This window comes from Lethenteron reissneri, chromosome 53 (assembly GCF_015708825.2).
Source record: "Lethenteron reissneri isolate LAM-NWPU_2019-01 chromosome 53, ASM1570882v1, whole genome shotgun sequence".
Classification (NCBI taxonomy): Eukaryota; Metazoa; Chordata; class Hyperoartia; order Petromyzontiformes; family Petromyzontidae; genus Lethenteron; species Lethenteron reissneri.
The window spans coordinates 10,827,890-10,847,119 of NC_083831.1; the positions used below are offsets into that span (position 1 = coordinate 10,827,890).

At 47.7% G+C, this 19,230-nt stretch overlaps 1 protein-coding gene and 1 long non-coding RNA gene across 3 annotated transcripts in view; one reads left to right on the forward strand and one right to left on the reverse strand.

Annotated features, from left to right (window-relative positions):
• Nucleotides 1-19,230, forward strand: part of LOC133356184 (uncharacterized) — a 358,360-nt gene that overhangs the window by 245,190 nt on the left and 93,940 nt on the right. The window lies entirely within an intron of this gene.
• LOC133356227 (lymphatic vessel endothelial hyaluronic acid receptor 1-like) overlaps nt 9,736-19,230 on the reverse strand; it is a 53,479-nt gene continuing 43,984 nt past the window's right edge. For both annotated transcript variants that reach the window (XM_061573606.1, XM_061573604.1), the window contains exons 6-7: nt 13,936-14,017; nt 9,736-12,928 (exon numbers count right to left, since the gene is read on the reverse strand). In XM_061573606.1, coding sequence (XP_061429590.1) covers nt 12,733-12,928; nt 13,936-14,017 — 278 coding nt within the window. In that variant the 3' untranslated portion in view covers nt 9,736-12,732. The remainder of the gene's footprint in view (nt 12,929-13,935; nt 14,018-19,230) is intronic.

Consider the following 19,230-nt stretch of genomic DNA (forward strand, 5'->3'; position numbering starts at 1 on the left):
TATCGTGGGTTCGCGGACCGTAGGGGGCGCAGGCGTCGACCTACGAAGAGAGGGGGGCAGAATGGGGAAATTGTCCACAATAGGGTTTCTTATTTGGGATTGGGTCGTGTAAATATAAATTATTTTATTATGTTTTATCTTATTTTTTTTATAATTTCCCTTCTACGTGACTTTACCGAAAGAACCAAGAAGATATAAATGTGTCGTTAAACCCGCCGCCACCCGACACAGCCAATTAGTAAGGTTTGTCACGTAAACAAAACGCGTGCCAATTCGTTACTAGTTCAGCAACACCGGTGCGTTTGGAGAGTAAACCTGCAACGTTTACAATTCGAGTCCGACGTTTCGCCGGTAATTGCAACCCAGCCTCATCAGGCGATAGCCAGAGATTCATGTTCATGGAGCCCCGAGAAAGGGCACATGCCATCCACACTACGACGTCGCGTCCACGTTTCATGTTCGGGTTGCCTGTAGTGCAGCTGGCAACCGTTTTGCTCATGGCTCCAGTCTCCAGGTGTTACCACTTCCACGAAGGTTGTCGCGGTTGTGCTGTTCTGTTTTTTCGGTTTTTTTGTTTTGTTAGCAGCTCAACTCTCCGATGCGTTTTCGGGTTGCGGCCCGCGATGTCCGACGTTCTGTTCCGCGTGCCGTGAGCTCACCCTCCTTCAGATTTTAGCCGCGGACGGGGAATTGAACTCAGGTTGGCGGGTCACAAAACCTAAGAATACAAATGCACCCATTGGATCGACGCAGCGCCGTGCATTGTTTAAAGACAGCGCAGCGGGTGGCTGATGCCGTGCCCTGCTTCACGTCGCCGTCCTATTGCGAGCACGTGAAGCAGGGCCCACATCCGAGCAATGGGTTACCCGCCTCTTCAACCGGTTGCTCGCAGCAGAGGCCAAACCCTTAACTTGCAAAGTTGGTGACCTGCCCAGCGATTTCGAAGCGACGTGTCCCATCGCGTGCAAACGCGTTTGGTCGCGAGCCTAAAACAAAGAAAACAACGTGGGCGTCATTCCCCGCGTCGGCGCATCTACTCGGCGAGATGTGGACAAAGCGGTCGCGGGGGCAACGATTTCAGTTCGAGGGATCACGGGAGGAGCTGCACTCCGTGTTCTGCGCGACCGATCGCCATCCCGGGGCTGTGGACTAAGCCGGCAAGGTGTCCGTCCCGCGCGTGCGCCACGTCAACAACGGATGGAACTTTTCGATTTAAAGCTTTCGTGACTGCAGGGATTCATCTTCTTGGTTCTTTCGGTAAAGTCACGTAGAACGCAAGCAGCCGTCCTCAGGTGAAGACTCGAGGACGGCTGCTTGCGTTGTGGCCGAAACGTCGTGATAATTATTTTATTATGTTTTATTTTTATTATTTTATTACTTCCCTTCTACGTGACTTTACCGAAAGAACCAAGAAGATGAACGGGTGGAACGTTTCTGGGTGTTTGTGCTTCTGTGTGGACGGCGTGTTTGAGGATGTGTCGGCGCGCATGAAGGGTAACGTGTAAGTCGGGCAAAGGTCTCCTCCTCCCATTGTAGCCTGCAACAGACTGTTCGCGAGCGGCTATGAAGGCCGGGGCGGCGTGGCCAGTAGCAACCAAGCCCGGCCGCCTTTGTATCTCCAGTGATGATGTTTTGAGGCACACACACACGCGCGCGCGCACACGCGGGTGTGCAGGTGATACGCGCTCGCATGCACGCGCACAGCAAACGTAATGAAGACACGAGCACTGGAGTGTGTGATGCGGTCATGTTATATTTTATATGTGTGTGTGTATATAAATATATTTATGCCATGCTGCTCTGCAAAGCCACCTTGTATACATAGAAATTCTAAACACGTATGCGGGCAATATACTGTAAGCATCTTCTTTTGATATGGAAGGCATAAGCAATCTTACTATAATCGCACATTTAACCTGAATAATGAAAACAAATGTTAATAAAGTTAATATGTACACCGCTTTCAAGATGTTTGTTTGGTGAATTTCTGCAATTGTGTTGGTTTCCGTAATTGTGTGTGGCGGATCGGCACAGGTCACGTGTGTCGAAGTGATTCAAGGAGCAGAGAGGTGCAGTGTATGTGCTCATCTGCTTGCAGCCCTGAGCCAATCGTGAAAATTCCACATTCCTGCGGCGGGTGGTGAGTCTATCCATAGAACAACAATCGTTGACTTCCCCACAAAGTGGTACCCGTTTTATCGACCCCCTCCCCACCCAGAGTGATGATGGGCTGAGTCAATGCTTCCAACCAAGATTTGAACCTCGCGACCTTCCGATTGCGATCGGCAACCTGCAGGTTCCGAAGTCGATTCTCGCTCACAACTAAGGGGCCGTCCATAAATGACGTCACGCACCTGGGGGGGGGGGGGTCAGACATTTGTGACGATGTGTGACGAGGGGGGGGGGGTGAGAAATGTGACGTCGCATCAAAATGCGCAACTTTAAATGAATATAGACAACACGTTCTACTTAATTAAATAGACTTGTTAATTAAATGTTTTCTCCTACAACATCAGAGTGCAGCGCCACATTTACTACGCACTACAATGACAATAGTTTAAAGCGATTTGAAGCATGTTTTATTTGGGGGGGGGGTGGGCAGAGTTTTGTGACGTCATATTTGAGGGGGGGGTCTGACTTTTTGTGACGCCGTGTGACTCGGGGTGTGGGGGGGAGGGTAAAAAATCGTCCAAAATCGCGTGACGTCATTTATGGACGGCCCCCTAATAGCAGTGGCGAATATCCGACCCGGGTCCTGGGCATCTCCCTGGGCCAGGAGTCGGCTCTTTTAAGTGACTCCTTCGTGACGTAATTTAATAATGGAACACCACCGGCTCGTATTCAACCCACAGTGCATTGCGGGCTCTTGCGATATCGAGAGAGTTGTTTATGATTTTTTTCACCGAATTCAAAAATAAAAATTGGATCTTCTTCTTCTTCTTGTGACCGATCCCCCGCGATGGCTCCAACGCCGAGCCACCACATGGATGGGGATCGTGTTGCGTGACGTCACGTGCGTGCGTTGAACTTCTTTCGCACCGTGCGTAGCCAACCGTGCGAATCGGAGGTGCAGCAGCAGATCAGCGAGCTTGTTTGCGCGGCGAGAACCATCGACCTTGAAACCCACACAGGAACCTCGCTGCATTTTTGTTCGCCCTCCTCGTGTTGTGCGCGTGCACGTGCGTTCGTGCGTGTGTGTGCGCGTGTGTGTGCGTGCGTATGTGGGTGTGTGTATGCGTGCGTTTGTGCGTGTGTGGTGCTATGTGTGTGTGTGTGCGTATTTGCGTGCGTGTGGTTAGCGCGCTGCGCTACGAATCCGGCCACCCGAGTTCGATTCCCGCTCACGACCAACACCAGTAAAACGATTATCTGAACCGGTCCTGGGCCTCCCCTAGGTCGACTCAGCCTCACATGAGTACCTGGTACGGTGTGTAAAAACATCGCCACTAGGGAGACAAAGGCCGGCGGGCGGACGTGGTGTTAGCCACTCACCCCCTTGTGTGGCCGTGCCGATCTTAATAGGTGCTCGCTAACAGCACTTGCCCCTACAGGCTGTCAAGGCTATGCGGGGGATCTTTGTCTCTGTGTGCGTGTGGCACGCCAGCCGAGGTGTCTGTCGCGTTGGCGTCACGCGAACCCCGGAGGGACGGTGTTGTTCCACTTAAGAGGGCGCAGGGGGCGAGAGTCGGAGTCATCGGTGCGGGGATAACTCGCCTCTCGGTGCCACGCTTCCCTTGTGGGACACGGGCACCCGTAAGTGCACTTGGCTCATCGATCGCTTTCTCGAACATGTCAGCCCGGTCCCTGGCCACTCTCTTCACCGGATAATTCTGAGTTGAAGACGCTTCATTCGCACCCACGATGATCTCGGAAGGGACAGCCACGTGACATCGAGAAATAAATGTCCTTGTTCCTCCCACGTGTGCGTGGTCAATGGGAACAGACCAGATGTCTCCGACTTGCTGAGATGACATCGCTTGAGGTGCTACCTTCGGCCTCTTGAACTCGACGACAAAAGTGAATTACGCAATAATAATAATAATGCAATTTATAACGCGCACAAATTTGCGGACGTAAAGGCCGCAACTCAGAGGCGCGGTGCCAAGCTCAGAGTCGCTCGAAAGCACGTGGTTATAGAGGTGAGTTTTTAAGTGTCTCTTGAAGGAGGCGATTGAGTTGATGCTGCGAATGTGCAGAGGGATGATGGCGTTCCAGACTGTTGGGGCTGCCACCGAGAAGCGGCGCATAGACGTGACCATCCTGGATCTTGGTATCAAGAGGAGGTCGTGAGTCGCGCTGCGCAGGCATCTGCCGTGTGCTGAGCTGCAAGTTGTCAATAATGAAGAGAGGTACGGCGGGCAGGCGGATGTGAAGGCGTTGTGGCAGAGGCAGGCGGTCTTGTATGTGACCCTACTGGCAATGGGTAGCCAGTTGAGGGCACGGAGACAGGCAAGTTATCACACGATCCACTTTCGTTAGCCATATTCATCATCATCATCACGACCCATGGGCAGATACCCCCATTGCACATTTCGTCATTTGCACATTTCGTCATTTCCCCTTTCTAGATTTGAAGCTTTCGTGACTGCAATGATTCATATTCTTAGGTTTTTTCGGTAAAGTCACGTAGGTAAAAAATGTAAAATTAATTAAAGTAAAATAAAAATTAAATAAAAATCACGACGTTTCGGAGGCAACACAAGCTTCCGTCTTCAGGTGGAACCGTCACAGCACGATAGCTCTTACTTGATACAGCTATCGTGCTGTGACGGTTCCACCTGAAGACGGAAGCTTGTGTTGCCTCCGAAACGTCGTGATTTTTATTTAATTTTTATTTTACTTTAATTAATTTTAATTTTTTACCTACGCGACTTTACCGAAAAAACCTAAGAATACTTCCCCTTTCCTCTGTCCACTGTGTCGTTATGCTCAAGCAGTGACCACATCTTTCCGGCACCAATCTCTTGGTCGTCAAGCCATTCTCTTTGAGGTCTTCCTCTCTTTTCGGCTCCTTCCATTTTTGCTGAACAAACACACTTTTAAATTCTAGATTTGAAGCTTTCGTGACTGCAAGGATTCATACTCTTGGGTTTTTTCGGTAAAGTCACGTAGGTAAAAAATAAAATTAAAATTAATAATAGTTAAACAAAAATCACGACGTTTCGGAGTCAACACTACCTACGTGACTTTACCGAAAAAAACCTAAGAGTATGTTCTTCCATTACTCGTACATTTCATAAAAGCGTGTTTTAAAAAGTTTTTTTTTTTATATTACTTATTTCTTACTTCAACGTCGGTCACTCTCTGGGTCCAGCCTTATTTTGAGACCCGGTGAATGCTAAACATTAGCCACCTGTAGAGGTTGCTGGCACGTGGCACTTGCGCCTATCAGTGAACAACCTGCCAGAAGAGGGCGCCACAGAACCACGACGTTGAGCGTGGCACAGAGCAGGGTCCCCGGCCCGACACAAACATGTGGCCAGGCGCGGTTCGTCCACTCGGATCTTTGGGGCGTCGCCCCACCAAGCAGCTGGAGATGAGAAATTATTTTTTAATTAATAAAATATATATATATCTATAAATGTGTTTATAAACAAAAAAACATTATTTCAGTCTGAATTTCCTAATGGGGATAACATTTTAAGTTGTTCATATTCGAAACCGCTGCAACGCCACAGTTTGATTTGTGCCTCGGGGAAGCCTCGGGGGGGGGGGGCTGTGAAGGCGTCCGAGTGAGAGATTTCCCTGCATTCGTTACGATGAGCAGCTTCGAGCATTGTAGCCACGCCGTTTGAGATCCATTCAGGGCGGTGAAGAAGGCGGCCATGGCTGCGATGAGAGGCGATGTCACAACGCGAGGGTGCGCTGTGAAAATAGAGCAGCTCACGGCTTTTGGCATCATCAAAGGGGCTGTGTAGTGTGGACTTGAGGGTCATGGGGACAGCATTTGAGTGCCTTGTTGTTTGGTTCCGTATTGTTTATAAACGCCGACCGTTGGTCGACAACACAGTTGTATCACTTTCACGGGGAGGCCAATAGCACCACGAGGTTTTCCTTAATTAGAGGTCACTCACAACAGCCCCACCTGGTGGACATGTCACGAGCTGCCACTGCATCTAGTAGTTCACCTGCATGGGGTTCAACGCAAGCAAACTCTGGAAATGGAGTGTCTCACCAGCAGGCAACAAGCCGCCTTTAAAACACATTCCTGCGGAGGGAGCTGGTAGGAACGTTGGGTTGCTCGGTCAATGGCCAGGGTCAACGGCTGCGTGGTTTATTCCGCAAATATTCCCGACTGTGAGGGCGGGCACAAGCCGGCGTGAGTAGGTTAAACGTTGAGTTTTATAAGGGCACCACGGGGTGACCAGCCCCTCCCCACCCAGCCCCACCCCTCCCACCCCCCACCCAGACCCACCCTCCCCACCCAACCCCTCCCCACCCAGCACCTCCCCACCCTCCCCTCCCAGCCCCTCCCCACCCTCTCCTCCCACCCAGCCCCTCCCCACCCAGCCCCTCCCTGCACAACGGACGGACGGACACAATAATCCCCTATGGGCTGGTGTAACCAGGAGGTTCCTACCAGTATTATCCGTCTCTACACGTGGATAAAACATTTACACAGCCTATCAGCCACACACGGGCCTTCTGGGAGTGCATCATTTTGGCAGCATTGGCGACATGCAAGCTAACCCTGGCAGTACAGTGTCTCATCAGTAGCAGTCAGGCCTGCTTGAACCCAATGCTGCCTAAATGATGCACTCCCAGAAGGCTGTGTGTCTGATCGGCTGTGTAAATGTGTTATTCACGTGCAGGGACAGATTTTTCAAGGAGGCTTGTTATTGTCTATGATAGTACCTGTTTTGCCAGTATCAAAGTATGAAAAAATTAACCCGTAAAAACAAAGTTTTTCACTATAAATCCTTTATATGTGTGGCATCGGTTTTATATTATTATTAATTTCTGTTTTTCTTGAGTAAGAGTTTCGTTTTTATCACATTGGTATTTTAAATTAAATATGAAAAAAAAAATCCTAAAAAGTGTAAAATTTTGGGGAAAAAATTTCATGAAAATAAATTGTCACGCACAACGAGTCTGTGTGCAAAATGTCAGCTCGATTGGATCACGGGAAGTGGGTTAAAAACGACCGAAAGATGTGCACGGTCGTAAGCGCGCAAGCAAGCAAGCAAGTGAACTTAATATAAAGGATTTAAAAATAAGATAAGTTTTTACCCTTTCTGGCAATAAACAGGAGGTGTTAAGATGTTCAAACAATAAAAACATTTTGCAAGGAATCGTCTGCATTAACCACACGTACTTGTAGTGAACATGCAAACTAACATGCTCTGATAATATATGCATTGTCTTTGAAAATGAAGAAGGTCGTCTCTGGTGTAGGCCAATCCGTTTCAAAGACAATGCAAACTTAACACTGGTCAACACACCTTTTTCTGGCATAAGGTATTCCAACGGTTTTAAGGTAATTTTGGGGTGCTGATTCCAAATCTGGCATCAGTTTTTGTCTATCACATCAGGTTTTTGAGATATAAAAGATTGCATTTTCAAAAAAAACTGCAGCAGAAAAATCTTTAAAAAATGTGGATATCTACATAAAATTATATTATATAACACACTATCCTAAAAACACAGCACCATATTTTAACACTAAAGCAGCCACTGACTCGCAACAACTTGCAATCATAAGTGACAGAGTTAATTTCGGGTAAAATCAATGAAAATGGGGTATGCCGATAGCATAAAAATGATGTGATAGAGCAGATCTGAGATCAGATTTGGAATCAGCACTCTGAAATTAGTCTAGAACAGCTGCAAAAGTCCAGGCCAGAAATGTGTTTGTTGTTGTTGACCAGTGTTATCAGAGTACGTTGGTTTGCATGTTCACCACAAGTACGTGTGGTTAATGCAGACTGGATTCCTTATAAAAAGGTATCTATTTGGTGGTTGAGCATCTTAACATCTCCTGTTGTGTTGCCAGAAAGGCTAAAAGCAATTCTCATTTTTGATACTTGTTGTCGTCTGCCTACTTTATTGTTAATTTTGAAAGCAGCTTCGGGTATGTTATTGCTCTCACCTTAATCAAGACAGAGCTCTTGTGAATTTAGCATGACGTGTCCTGTCTTAATCCATTTGTACTCTTTACGCCCCAGTGCATATTACCTACTGTCACACACAATTATGGTTCAGGAATATGGCCATTGACTAAAAACAGCAGAATTCAGGAACCTCCTTAAGTGTTGAGACTCCCAATTAAAAAATTAAGTGTATTTGTTTCACCGGCACAAGATGAAATATTAAAATCACAAATCTGGATATCGCCTGATGATGCTCGTCGTAATTACTGGCGAAACGTCGTACTCGAATTATAAATGTTGTGGATTTACTCTCCAACACACCGGTGTGCTGTACTAGTAACGAATTGGCACGTTCTGTTAACGTGACAAACCTTACTAATTGGCTGTCAGGTTGTGGCGGGTTTAACGACCCATTTACATACCAGTTTACGTAGGCTTTCGCGACCAAATATTATTCATAACCAACGTTTTTGGGTTAGATCGCGTTATTTATCAATGTGTCGTAACCCTCCACCACCCGACACGGCCAATCATTCTGTCGAATTGCCCGATGGTGCTGGATGCAATTACCAGCGAAACGTCGTACTCAAATTGTAAATGTTGTGGCTTCAACACACCGGTGGGCAAAAGTAGTGAACTATTTGTCTTTTGTCAACGTGACACTTTTTTGCTGATTGGCCGTGTCGGGTGGTGGAGGGTTGCGACACATTTATAAATAACGCGATCTAAACCCAAAAACGTTGATTATGAATTTACATACCTGTCAACCCATACGGTTTACCCGTATTCATGTGTAGGGAAATTGAGTTTTCAGGTCCATCTGGCGTACAGCCCGTTTCAATACAGGCAAAAAAAATGTGTCTATTTGTTTGTGTTTCTCCCTTGTGATGGGACTCTGTAGGATGAACGTTGATATTTATAAAGGAGACGGGGTGACCAATAAGGTCTGAATTGGTCCGTAATAAGGTAGGCACTGACAAAGGGTTGACAGGTATGCATTCATATTTACGCGATCTGACCCAAAAACCTCTTATTATGGATGAAAAATATTCTCCGTGGCAGGGCAACGTGGGAAAGAGATCTTGGAAGTAGCTCTGTGGTATCCGCTTCTGTGGGCCGTTCTCTTACTGCGAGTGGGAGGTCGCACCGCTCTACCATATTCTTAGGTTTTTTTTCGGTAAAGTCACGTAGGTAAAACATTAAAATTAATAAAAGTAAAAAAAATTACGACGTTTCGGAGGCAACACAAGCTTCCGTCTTCAGGTGGAACCGTCACAGCACGATAGCTGTATCAAGTGTTAAATTCTAGATTTGAAGCTGATACAGCTATCGTGCTGTGACGGTTCCACCTGAAGACGGAAGCTTGTGTTGCCTCCGAAACGTCGTGATTTTTATTTTATTTTACTTTTATTAATTTTAATGTTTTACCTACGTGACTTTACCGAAAAAACCTAAGAATATGAATCCTTGCAGTCACGAAAGCTTCAAATCTGCTCTACCATCGTTTCCGAATTCATTGTCCAGTGACTGTACTTGCGAGGTCGTGATAGAATCCTTGGGAAAGATTATGTCTGGCACAGATAATATATGTGTGCGTGTATGAAATGAAACACATGCGCAGAAAAGCAACAACGTTTGGCCACCATTGATTGAAAATTCTCACTTTAATGCTGTGAGCGTTGCTACTGTTACACAGACCTGCACACCGCCTCGCGAATCGGAACATCACAATTACGCCTCAACTTGACGGCGTTTCAACGTACAGTAGAAAAGCCCCGTCGAACCAGTTGGGCGAAAAGATTATGTACAAAAACCACACAATACCATAAGCTAACCACTTTTCTTTGGTTAAAGACCGCACAGTATTACTGCTATACTTATACACTGTATGTAGACTCCTCGACTTACGAACATTTGACTTACGAACTTTCAGAGATACGAACAAACCTGTATGTCATGTAGATGCCACATGAAGAACCAGTGGCACCTACATCTGCAGAACATGAAGAACCAGTGGCATCTACACATACAGGAGATTATACAACGTTTAAAGCCATTCCCTGTGTTTAGTGTACATGTCGTGCAACATGTTTGGAATCGACAGGGGGTAAAGTTGGACTTACGAACAAATCGACTTACGAACAGACCTCTGGAACCTAACTCGTTCATAAGTAGAGGAGTCCCTTTAGACGAAATCAGTTTGATATGCTCAATACAACCGCATTCCGTGTTGGGTACTCACAGACCATTCCATGTTTTACAGTGTACCATCAAGTACTCTTACCTTCCTACACACGGGGTGAGCCGACCGACATTTCCGGGCAAATCCCAATCAGCGCCGACGAATATAGCTCTCACTAAAAATACTCCATTTGTGATGGCCTTTGATTAAACAGAGGTCACGGAAGGCGATTGCTCGCTCGTTCCACCGCCGACGGAAATGTAATCCAAGCCTCTCGAGAGTTCCCTTCCACGTTCCCAGCATCGGTGGGAGAGACCCCCACTTGAGCTCACCACCGCTACCACCACCGCATGCTACCTGCCGATCGCCTGACTGCGGCGTTACCCATTTAACGCCCGCTGGGCGGATGGAGGCGGGGGAGGGATTTGAAGAAACTCGCACCGTCGTTGCAACAGCCTTGCAACAGCCGCGCCGGCAGATTGAACCTGGGGCAACCTCTGAGTTGCAAGTCCCCCCGGTGTGCTTGACCGTTACACCACTATGGCAGCATCCCCAGCTTCTTAGTGTCATTTTTTAAAAGCTTTAAAATTGAAATAAAAATGTTTTGCTTCCCACTAAGAAAAATGTTGAAACTTATTTTCCACGATAACGCGAACGACAATGAAGCGGCAACCAACGCCTAAACCACCCAAAAATACGATTTGCGTATCGGCGTAGGCCCCGGCAGCGGCGTATCCGTAAGAGCGGGTTGTGTTTGACGCGCTTAAGCAGCTAATCAGGCGTCAGCATTTCTAACCGCACGGTGCCCCTTGAAAGAATCAAATGTTCCCCGTAACAAACCAATTTTTTCAATGTATACAAAGTCTCTCTCTTTGAAGAAGGACCATTGCCCGTCAACGTCGTCTCTTGTAAGTATATGTTTTTCTTCTTATTCTTCTTTTAAGGCAGTGGTCTTGGCGAATGTGTTGAGTTGGTTGCTTGTTGTTGTTAATTGTATCTTGTGCACCAACTGCAAATTCAGCAGCATCATCGCCAAATGAGTTGTTCCCTCTGCTAGAGAATACCTGCATTTGGTTCACAGATCTCAATGAGATCTCCAATGATAGCCACCCTTCCCATCTACCCCCACCTATCATACCCACAACCTCCCCGCTTGCCCCCCCCAACCCCCCCCCCCTCCCACCACCTTTTCAATTAATAAAATCCGAGTGATATTGATGGAAAAAAAATAAGAGATGCAATGAGATAAGAAGAATTGTAGATGATTATCGGAGACACGTTGCGAGGTGAGCGATGTGGACCAGATTGAGATCGCACGTCAATTGGATGTTCAATGTGAACGAGTTCATTGATAATTGCTGATGTGCTCCATTGTTTTATTTGTTTTTATCGTCCCCCCCCCAAAACTATGTGAGGCCATAAGGAGTTCCCTTGCTCTGCTCTTTGCCCGAGCGGTTCCCACACACAATGATTTGCCCAGCCTTGCGTGTACCAGGCCAGACGAACATCCGATTCATAATGACAACAGAAACCACAAACTCCCGTCCCCTCTCCCTCCCCCCCCAAAATATATACAGGATATTTACTCGACGAATTCTTTAAGCTCCCCCCCCCCGACCCGACCCCCCCCCCCTCCAGGAGAAAATAATGATACATTTTTAAAAAATGAATACGCATGGCAAAGACCTCCCCCGTGTAGCTTTTAACAGACTGCTGGGGCAAGTGCTGTTCGCGAGCAGAACCTCATCAAGGCTTGGCACAGCGCACGAGGGGTTGGGTGGCCAGCACCACGCCCGGCCGCCTTTGTATCCCCAGTGGCGATGTTTACACGCGGCACCAGGTACTCATTTGAGGCCGAGTCAACCTAGGGGAGACCCAACACCGGTTCAGATAATCGTCACCTTTGTTGAGTGGGAATCGAACTCGGGTCACCGGGGTTCATGGCGCAGCGCACACTAACCGCCACACTACCGCTCCCCACACACGTACACACACGTACACACACACGTACACACACGCGTACACACACACGTACACACACACGTACACACACGTACACACACGTACACACACGTACACACACGCGTACACACACACGTACACACACACGTACACACACGCGTACACACACGCGTACACACACGCGTACACACACGCGTACACACACGCGTACACACACGCGTACACACACGCGTACACACACGCGTACACACACGCGTACACACACGCGTACACACACGCGTACACACACACGCGCACGCGCTACGATCGCCAAACGGCAGGTGGCCGCGTGGCCCTGCATGAAGCAGCGCAAACCAGGCGGGGGGGCGAAGTGTGAAACCTAGCATCCCGACGGAAGAGTGCGGGACGTGGAGGGGGGGGGGGACGTGGGACAGCCAGGGGGGGGTAGCTGCAGAGTGGTGGTGGTGCCCCCACCCCCCGCCCCCCCCGCCCCCCACCTCACAAGCCCGTGTATGCCGAACCGTTGACGCCGTTCACGCTGCCGGGCTGCGTGTGCAGCGGCACGCTCTCCAGGCTGTCGCCCGTCGAGCCCCGCGGCTGGAACTCGACGTACGGGGACATGAGTTCGGCGGAGCCCTTCTTGGGCTTCCGGTTTTTCCCGTCGGAGACGTCCACTTGCTTTCGTTTGCCGCAGCTGTTGGGCAACACACGAGAACAGAGAGTCAAGGGCTCGAATCTGCTTTGTCGTTAATTATAGATTTGAAGCTTTCGTGACTGCAAGGATTCATACTCGTAGTTCTTTCGGTAAAGTCACGTAGGTGAAAAATGAAATTAATATTAATAAAAATAAAATTAAAATCGCGACGTTTCGGAGGCAACACGAGTCTCCGTCATCAGGTGGGACCGTCACAGCCAGATTTGCTGCATCAAGTGAGGCAGGGATTCAAAAGATGCAAGCTCTTAAATACAAGTGTTTAGTGTTGTTGTTCTTACCCCCCCCCCCCCGGCTCCTCCGATTAGCCACGGTCGGATACGTATGACGCAAAAGAAGTTCAATATACGGCACGTACATTCAGGAAGCCACTTGGAGCTATGCCCTTATAAATATAGATTGAAAATTAACTGATTTTAGAATTGCTCTTCATGTTTGGTTTGTTGTCCTTCCCCCCCTGGTACCTCCCATTAGCCACGGTTGGCTACGTATGGTGCGAAAGAAGTTCAATATACACAGGAAGGCACTAGAGCGATGCACTTTTAAATATAAATTGTAAACTCATTCTTTAGAACTGGTTTATGTGTTTAGTTTGTTAGCCTCTCCCCCGCCCGCACCTCCGATTAGCCACGGTTGGCTACGTACGGTGCGAAAGAAGTTCAACAACAATATGCAACGTGCTCGCGGATTTGCTTGCCTCAGGGGGGTGGGTGCGGGGGGTAAAAAAAAACTCACGGAGCAACATCGGCCCACCTACCGGCAGCCTCATGGCACGCAGCGGCGGCTGCTACCGGGTGCCCCCTTGGCTAGGCTCTCTTACAATCCCTGCATCCTGAAACTGAGGCTTCTTGTGCCATTGGAAGGGCCGAGTTGAGATTAAGGCTCATTGAGATGCTGAGGCATTTAAGCGAGCGCCCTGTCGATGCAAACCTCAATTCTTCAACAACACGCGTGACCCCAAAAACGAGGGAATAAATGACAACACGTACCCAAAAACGAGGGAATAAATAATGGTGGCGAGCAGGCACAGGGCAATCACTCCTCCGATGACAGCAATGGTTATGATTACCTCTGTGGAAAAAAAAGCACAGCGAAAACAACAAAGCATTACGTCGCTCCACCCATGTACTACACGGTACATATTTTTATACTGATGGCATTTGGCAAGTGTAGATGGAGACATTTACATTCTCTTCATGTGTGTGTGTGTGTGGGATATTCTCAGGGCCCTCCCACGGACTCGAGCAACGAGTCAGGATTTGGCACAAACGTTCAGCGCAGAGACCTGTCTGTAAAACATTATCCTGACACTCCAGAAAGGCTTCTTCGGCCATTTTTTTATTTTTGTTTACACCAAGATGCAAATCTTGACTTAAAGCCTTCGTAACTGCAGGAATTCATATTCTTTGGGTCTTTCGGTAAATGCTAGATTTGAAGCTTTCGTGACTGCAAGGATTCATATTCTTAGGTTTTTTCGGTAAAGTCACGTAGGTAAAAAAATTTAAATTAATAAAAGTAAAATAAAAATAAAATAAAAATCACGACGTTTCGGAGGCAACACAAGCTTCCGTCTCCGAAACATCGTGATTTTTATTTTATTTTTATTTTACTTTTATAAATTTTAATTTTTTTTACCTATTTGACTTTACCGAAAAAACCTAAGAATATCTTTCGGTAAAGTCGCGTAGATAGAAATAAAAATATCACGACGTTTCGATCGCAACGCCTGATGATGATTGCTTGCGTTGCGATCGAAACGTCATGATATTTGTATTTCTATCTACGTGACTTTACCGAAAGACCCAAAGAATACGAAGATGCAAGTTGTAAATGTGACGTGTGTAACATTGGACTTTTCCTTCGGACACGGGCATTGGCCATCTCTCTTACAATCCTTGCATCCTGAAACTGACAGGCATGTGGACCGCAAGATGTGGAATGACCGATCCTTGAATCCACCCACGGGTACTACAACGCTGTAGTGTCATCGTGTTCAATTGTGGGTTTTGTGTGACTCCTATAAGCCACGTTGCATTACCTCCTCACTATTGTTAACAAAGACAAAAACGCAAAGATCCCCCGTATAGCCTTGACAGACTGTTGGGGCAAGTGCTGTTCGTGAGCACCTATGAAGGCCAGAACGGCACCCGAAGGGGTGGGCGGCCAGCACCACGCCCGGCCACCTTTGTCTCCCGAGAGGCAATATTTACACTTGCAAAAAATAGAAAACTATTAATGGAAAAATATCCCGATTCTGAAAAAAGATCTGCCAGCTATTTACTATTTTTTACTAATGCCCACCCACTGAGCTATGTAGCTTTTTTAAGAAGCGCCTTGGCCACAAATGATAGCTCAACAATGTGGCTTATTGCGTGGAAATTTAGAGCAGCCCAATCCTCTAAACGCATGTTGATTCTAAATCTGGAGGGAAAAACCGGAGGACCCGGGGAAAAATCCATGCGAGCACAGGGAGAGACATGCAAACTCCAAATATACAGGCGTCAGTGTCGGGGTCGGACCCACGACCTCTTTGATACCAAGCGAGGTAGTTAACATCTTCTCCCCTCCTGCGAACACTTAACAGGACCCTCCTGAAAATACTCTTGACATCAAATTAAGGCTGTCCTGGGTAAACAATTACAATAATTATTATAATTACTTTTGGGATTGTAAACTTTATCTGCTTAAAAAAAGGACACGCATTTTATCAACTGGTGGGCTCAACCATTGAGCCCTTCCACTGGAATTTGATCTCTGAGATTTGCGACGATGACTCAGGCACTCCCGGCCATGGCACCAGCCCTCCCCTGCATACTTTAAATAACCCACAGTGCCTGTGCCACTCAACGCACGAGGTGACTCATTAGTTTTTGCTATGCATGTACATACGTTGAACTTTTTTCGCACCGTACATAGCCAACCGTGCTCATCGGAGCTGCAGCGGAAGGAAAGCAAACTAGGAGATGCTCCGACGCTAACCCTGCCTGACAGGATACCTGTTGGCCAAATTGCTACGAGGCAATACGTGGCTCGTGGTTAACAAAATGTACCTCCTTGTGCGAGTATTACTATCGGTCAGACAACCCGTGGCACCTGGGGTCTGTCCCGCGACCTCCTGCCAGCGAGCCTTCGACACTTCACGTGGCCTCAAAAGTGCACATATCCTGGCTCAAGCGCCGTGGCGACGTCACTGCCACTGAGTGGTGAACGCCTGTTGTTGCTGTTGTTGTTATGTTGCTGTGGTGGAAGGGATGAGTGCAAGGTGACTTGCAAATCAAGAGGTCGCCGGTTTGATTTGATCTCCCGACACGGCGGCTGAAATAAGTTTCTTAGCTTCCCGTCTTGCCCACGCAACGGAAAAAGGATAACACCACAGCTGTTCGGGTTGGTAGGTCACGGACGTGTGATGGGGTAAAGCGTGGATACTTCCACCTTTTCTTCCCGGATGTCTGGCCAGAGTGGAAGATTAGGCCAAAGTACTCTCCTTAGAGGGGCTCTCTTCAGCTCCCCGTAATGTGGAGGTCGTTTGACCAGCAGTGGCGCGAACGTGCACTTGCAGGTGCTGCGCCTGTACATACAGGCTCGCTATTCCTCGCTTCTGTTGATCGGAACAGGGGAACACGTGACCTCTAAATGATTCCAGTGAAACCCAATCGGATTCGGGAATTTTGGCAATCCGTTGCCAAGTCTCGAAGCAAAAGTTTGCAAAAAGTTGTATCTGAAGATGCAGAGAGCACGGGGAGTCCGGGCATGGAATGTGTCCTTCAAGCAGCATTTGCACGCACGGCCAGGGTTACCACGAGGTCAGAGCAACTAGCTGGACCGGATATCTGCTTACACGTTACCATCGTGCGCATGCATACACATCACACACACAAAAACACCGCACGCACGCAAACGCACGCTTACACGTAGCCTGAACTCGTGTCTGTTGTTAGAAGTGCTGTCGGCGAGCGTTAGTTTGCGCAAGAAGTTCCCAGCATGCAGAGCGAAATGTCGGACATCGAACCAAACAAATGGCAGCACAACACGAGCTCACATGAGAGCACCCTGCAGCACATCCATGGTGCATGAACTCGTGGCGTGGACAGCTACAACCACCTTTGTCTTCCCCGATCTGATGTTGGCAGCAACACTGCACCGGGTTGTTTATTTTTGGCGGAGTCGAGCTAATGGAGGCACAGATTTAAACCAAAAAAATATGCTTAAAATAAAAACTATTAACTATTTACTTGACCGGGTAAGGCCCACTGAGGAATATATCTTTTTTTTTATCAAAAGCGACCTAGCCCCAAATGATTGCTCAACGAAGTGGCTCATCATCTGGAAATTTCGAGCAGCCAATTACTCTAAACGCACGTCGATTCGAAATGTGGAGAGAAAAACTGGAGGACCCCGAGAAAATTCACGCAACCACAAGGAGAGAGAAGAGCAAACTACAAGTATACAGGTATCAGGGTGAGGACCGAACCCACGACCTCTTGTATACCGAGTGAGGGAGATAACGTCTCTCCACCACGGTTTCTGGTCAGCACACTCTATTTGCAAATCCAGAAGTTTCCAGTGAAACAACAGACACGTTTCTTAAATCACCCCCACCTCTGTCCAACCAAGAGGTAATGAACGGGCAGACCACAGTAATTCTAGATTTGAAGCTTTCGTGACTGCAAGGATTCATACTCTTAGTTCTTTCGGTAAAGTCACGTAGGTAAAAAATGAGATCAAAATTAATATAAAAAATAAAAAACCCTTAACCACTCTTGGGACTTCTCTTCACTTGATACAGATATTTTGCTGTGACAGTTTCACTTGAAGACGGACACTTGTGTTGCCTCCGAAACGTCGTGATTTTATTGTTTTTTATTTTTATTTCATTTTTTACCTACGTGACTTTACCGAAAGAACTAAGAGTATAGACCACAGTAACTTGGTCGCGTGCGGTGGGGTAAAGTGTCGGTACTCCGACCACTTCCAAGACATCTCGCCAGCCGAGAAAGAGTAGGCCAAAAATGCCCTCTCGAGCGGAGGCCACCCTCCAGGCAGCGACGTGAGCAAGCGATTGCAGGGTTGCACGCTTACCTGCTCTTACCAGCCAGGGGAATCCTCCGACAGATTCTGATATCAATTACCGAGGTGGTGCATGGGCTGACGACACACGTGTCTATGCAAACAAGCATATGTACGCGCTGTCTGTGTGTCTGTGTGTGTGTATACATACATATGGGGATCGGTAGTGTAGCGGTTAGCGCACTGCGCTATGAACCTGGCGACCCGGGTTCAATTCCCACTCACGGCTAACACCAATGACGATTATCTGAACCGGTCCTGGGCCTCCCCTAGGTCGACTCAGCCTCAAATGAGTACCTGGTGCGGTGTGTAAACATCGCCACTGGGAGACAAAGGCGGTCGGGCGTGGTGCTGGCCACCCACCCCCTCGTGTACCGTTTCGGCCTTCATAGGTGCTCGCTAACAGCACTTGCCCCAACAGTCTGTTAAGGCTACACGGGGGGTTCTTTGTCTTTATTTATATATACTGTACATATATTCTTGAGCACATTTTTGCAATAACAAATGCTATATGTCTTGCTCATATCCGTCGCAGCCCCACGCCCGCGTCATCTGGAAACGCCACCACCTCCCTATTCACATTCGTAGCGATCAATCCTTTTCTTCGTTTGAAAACCATCCAGAAGGTGCATCCCTTGAGCTCGACATTTAACCGATGAGTCTCCCTGGAACAGCGCGACGCGATCTGGCACTTAACGTCTTCGGTCGGCAACATTGCGCGCGTTATAAATTGTATCATTATTATTATTAAGTGTGAATTCTCCCTTTGCTGTTGGGGAGGTTGGGCACTGGTAACCATCAACAGTAACCTACTACGTGTATACGCGTGCACACATTCCACACATTCCAACTCCACCTTAAAAACCGTGTGTTCATTAACCCTTTTGTTTCCAAAATCTACTGCCGAGTGCCTCCCCCCACACCAACCACCACCCCAGCTTTTTAGAAATCAATCTGCTTGAGCAACGTAAACGGAGAATAATTATTCAGAGGGATAGATTCCATTCATCTTTGTCATCAGCAGCAGATCAGCCATCATCTATCCACTGTTGGCTGATGGCCTCCCCAAGCCAACGCCACCTCTCACGATCTTGAGATGTAATAATCTGGCTAAAAAAATATTTGTTAAATTCAATGAGCTATTAAAAATATATTCAGTGACATGCTGAGTGACTCTCTGAGAGCATGAATAATTTTACATGTGACTTCCGTAAACA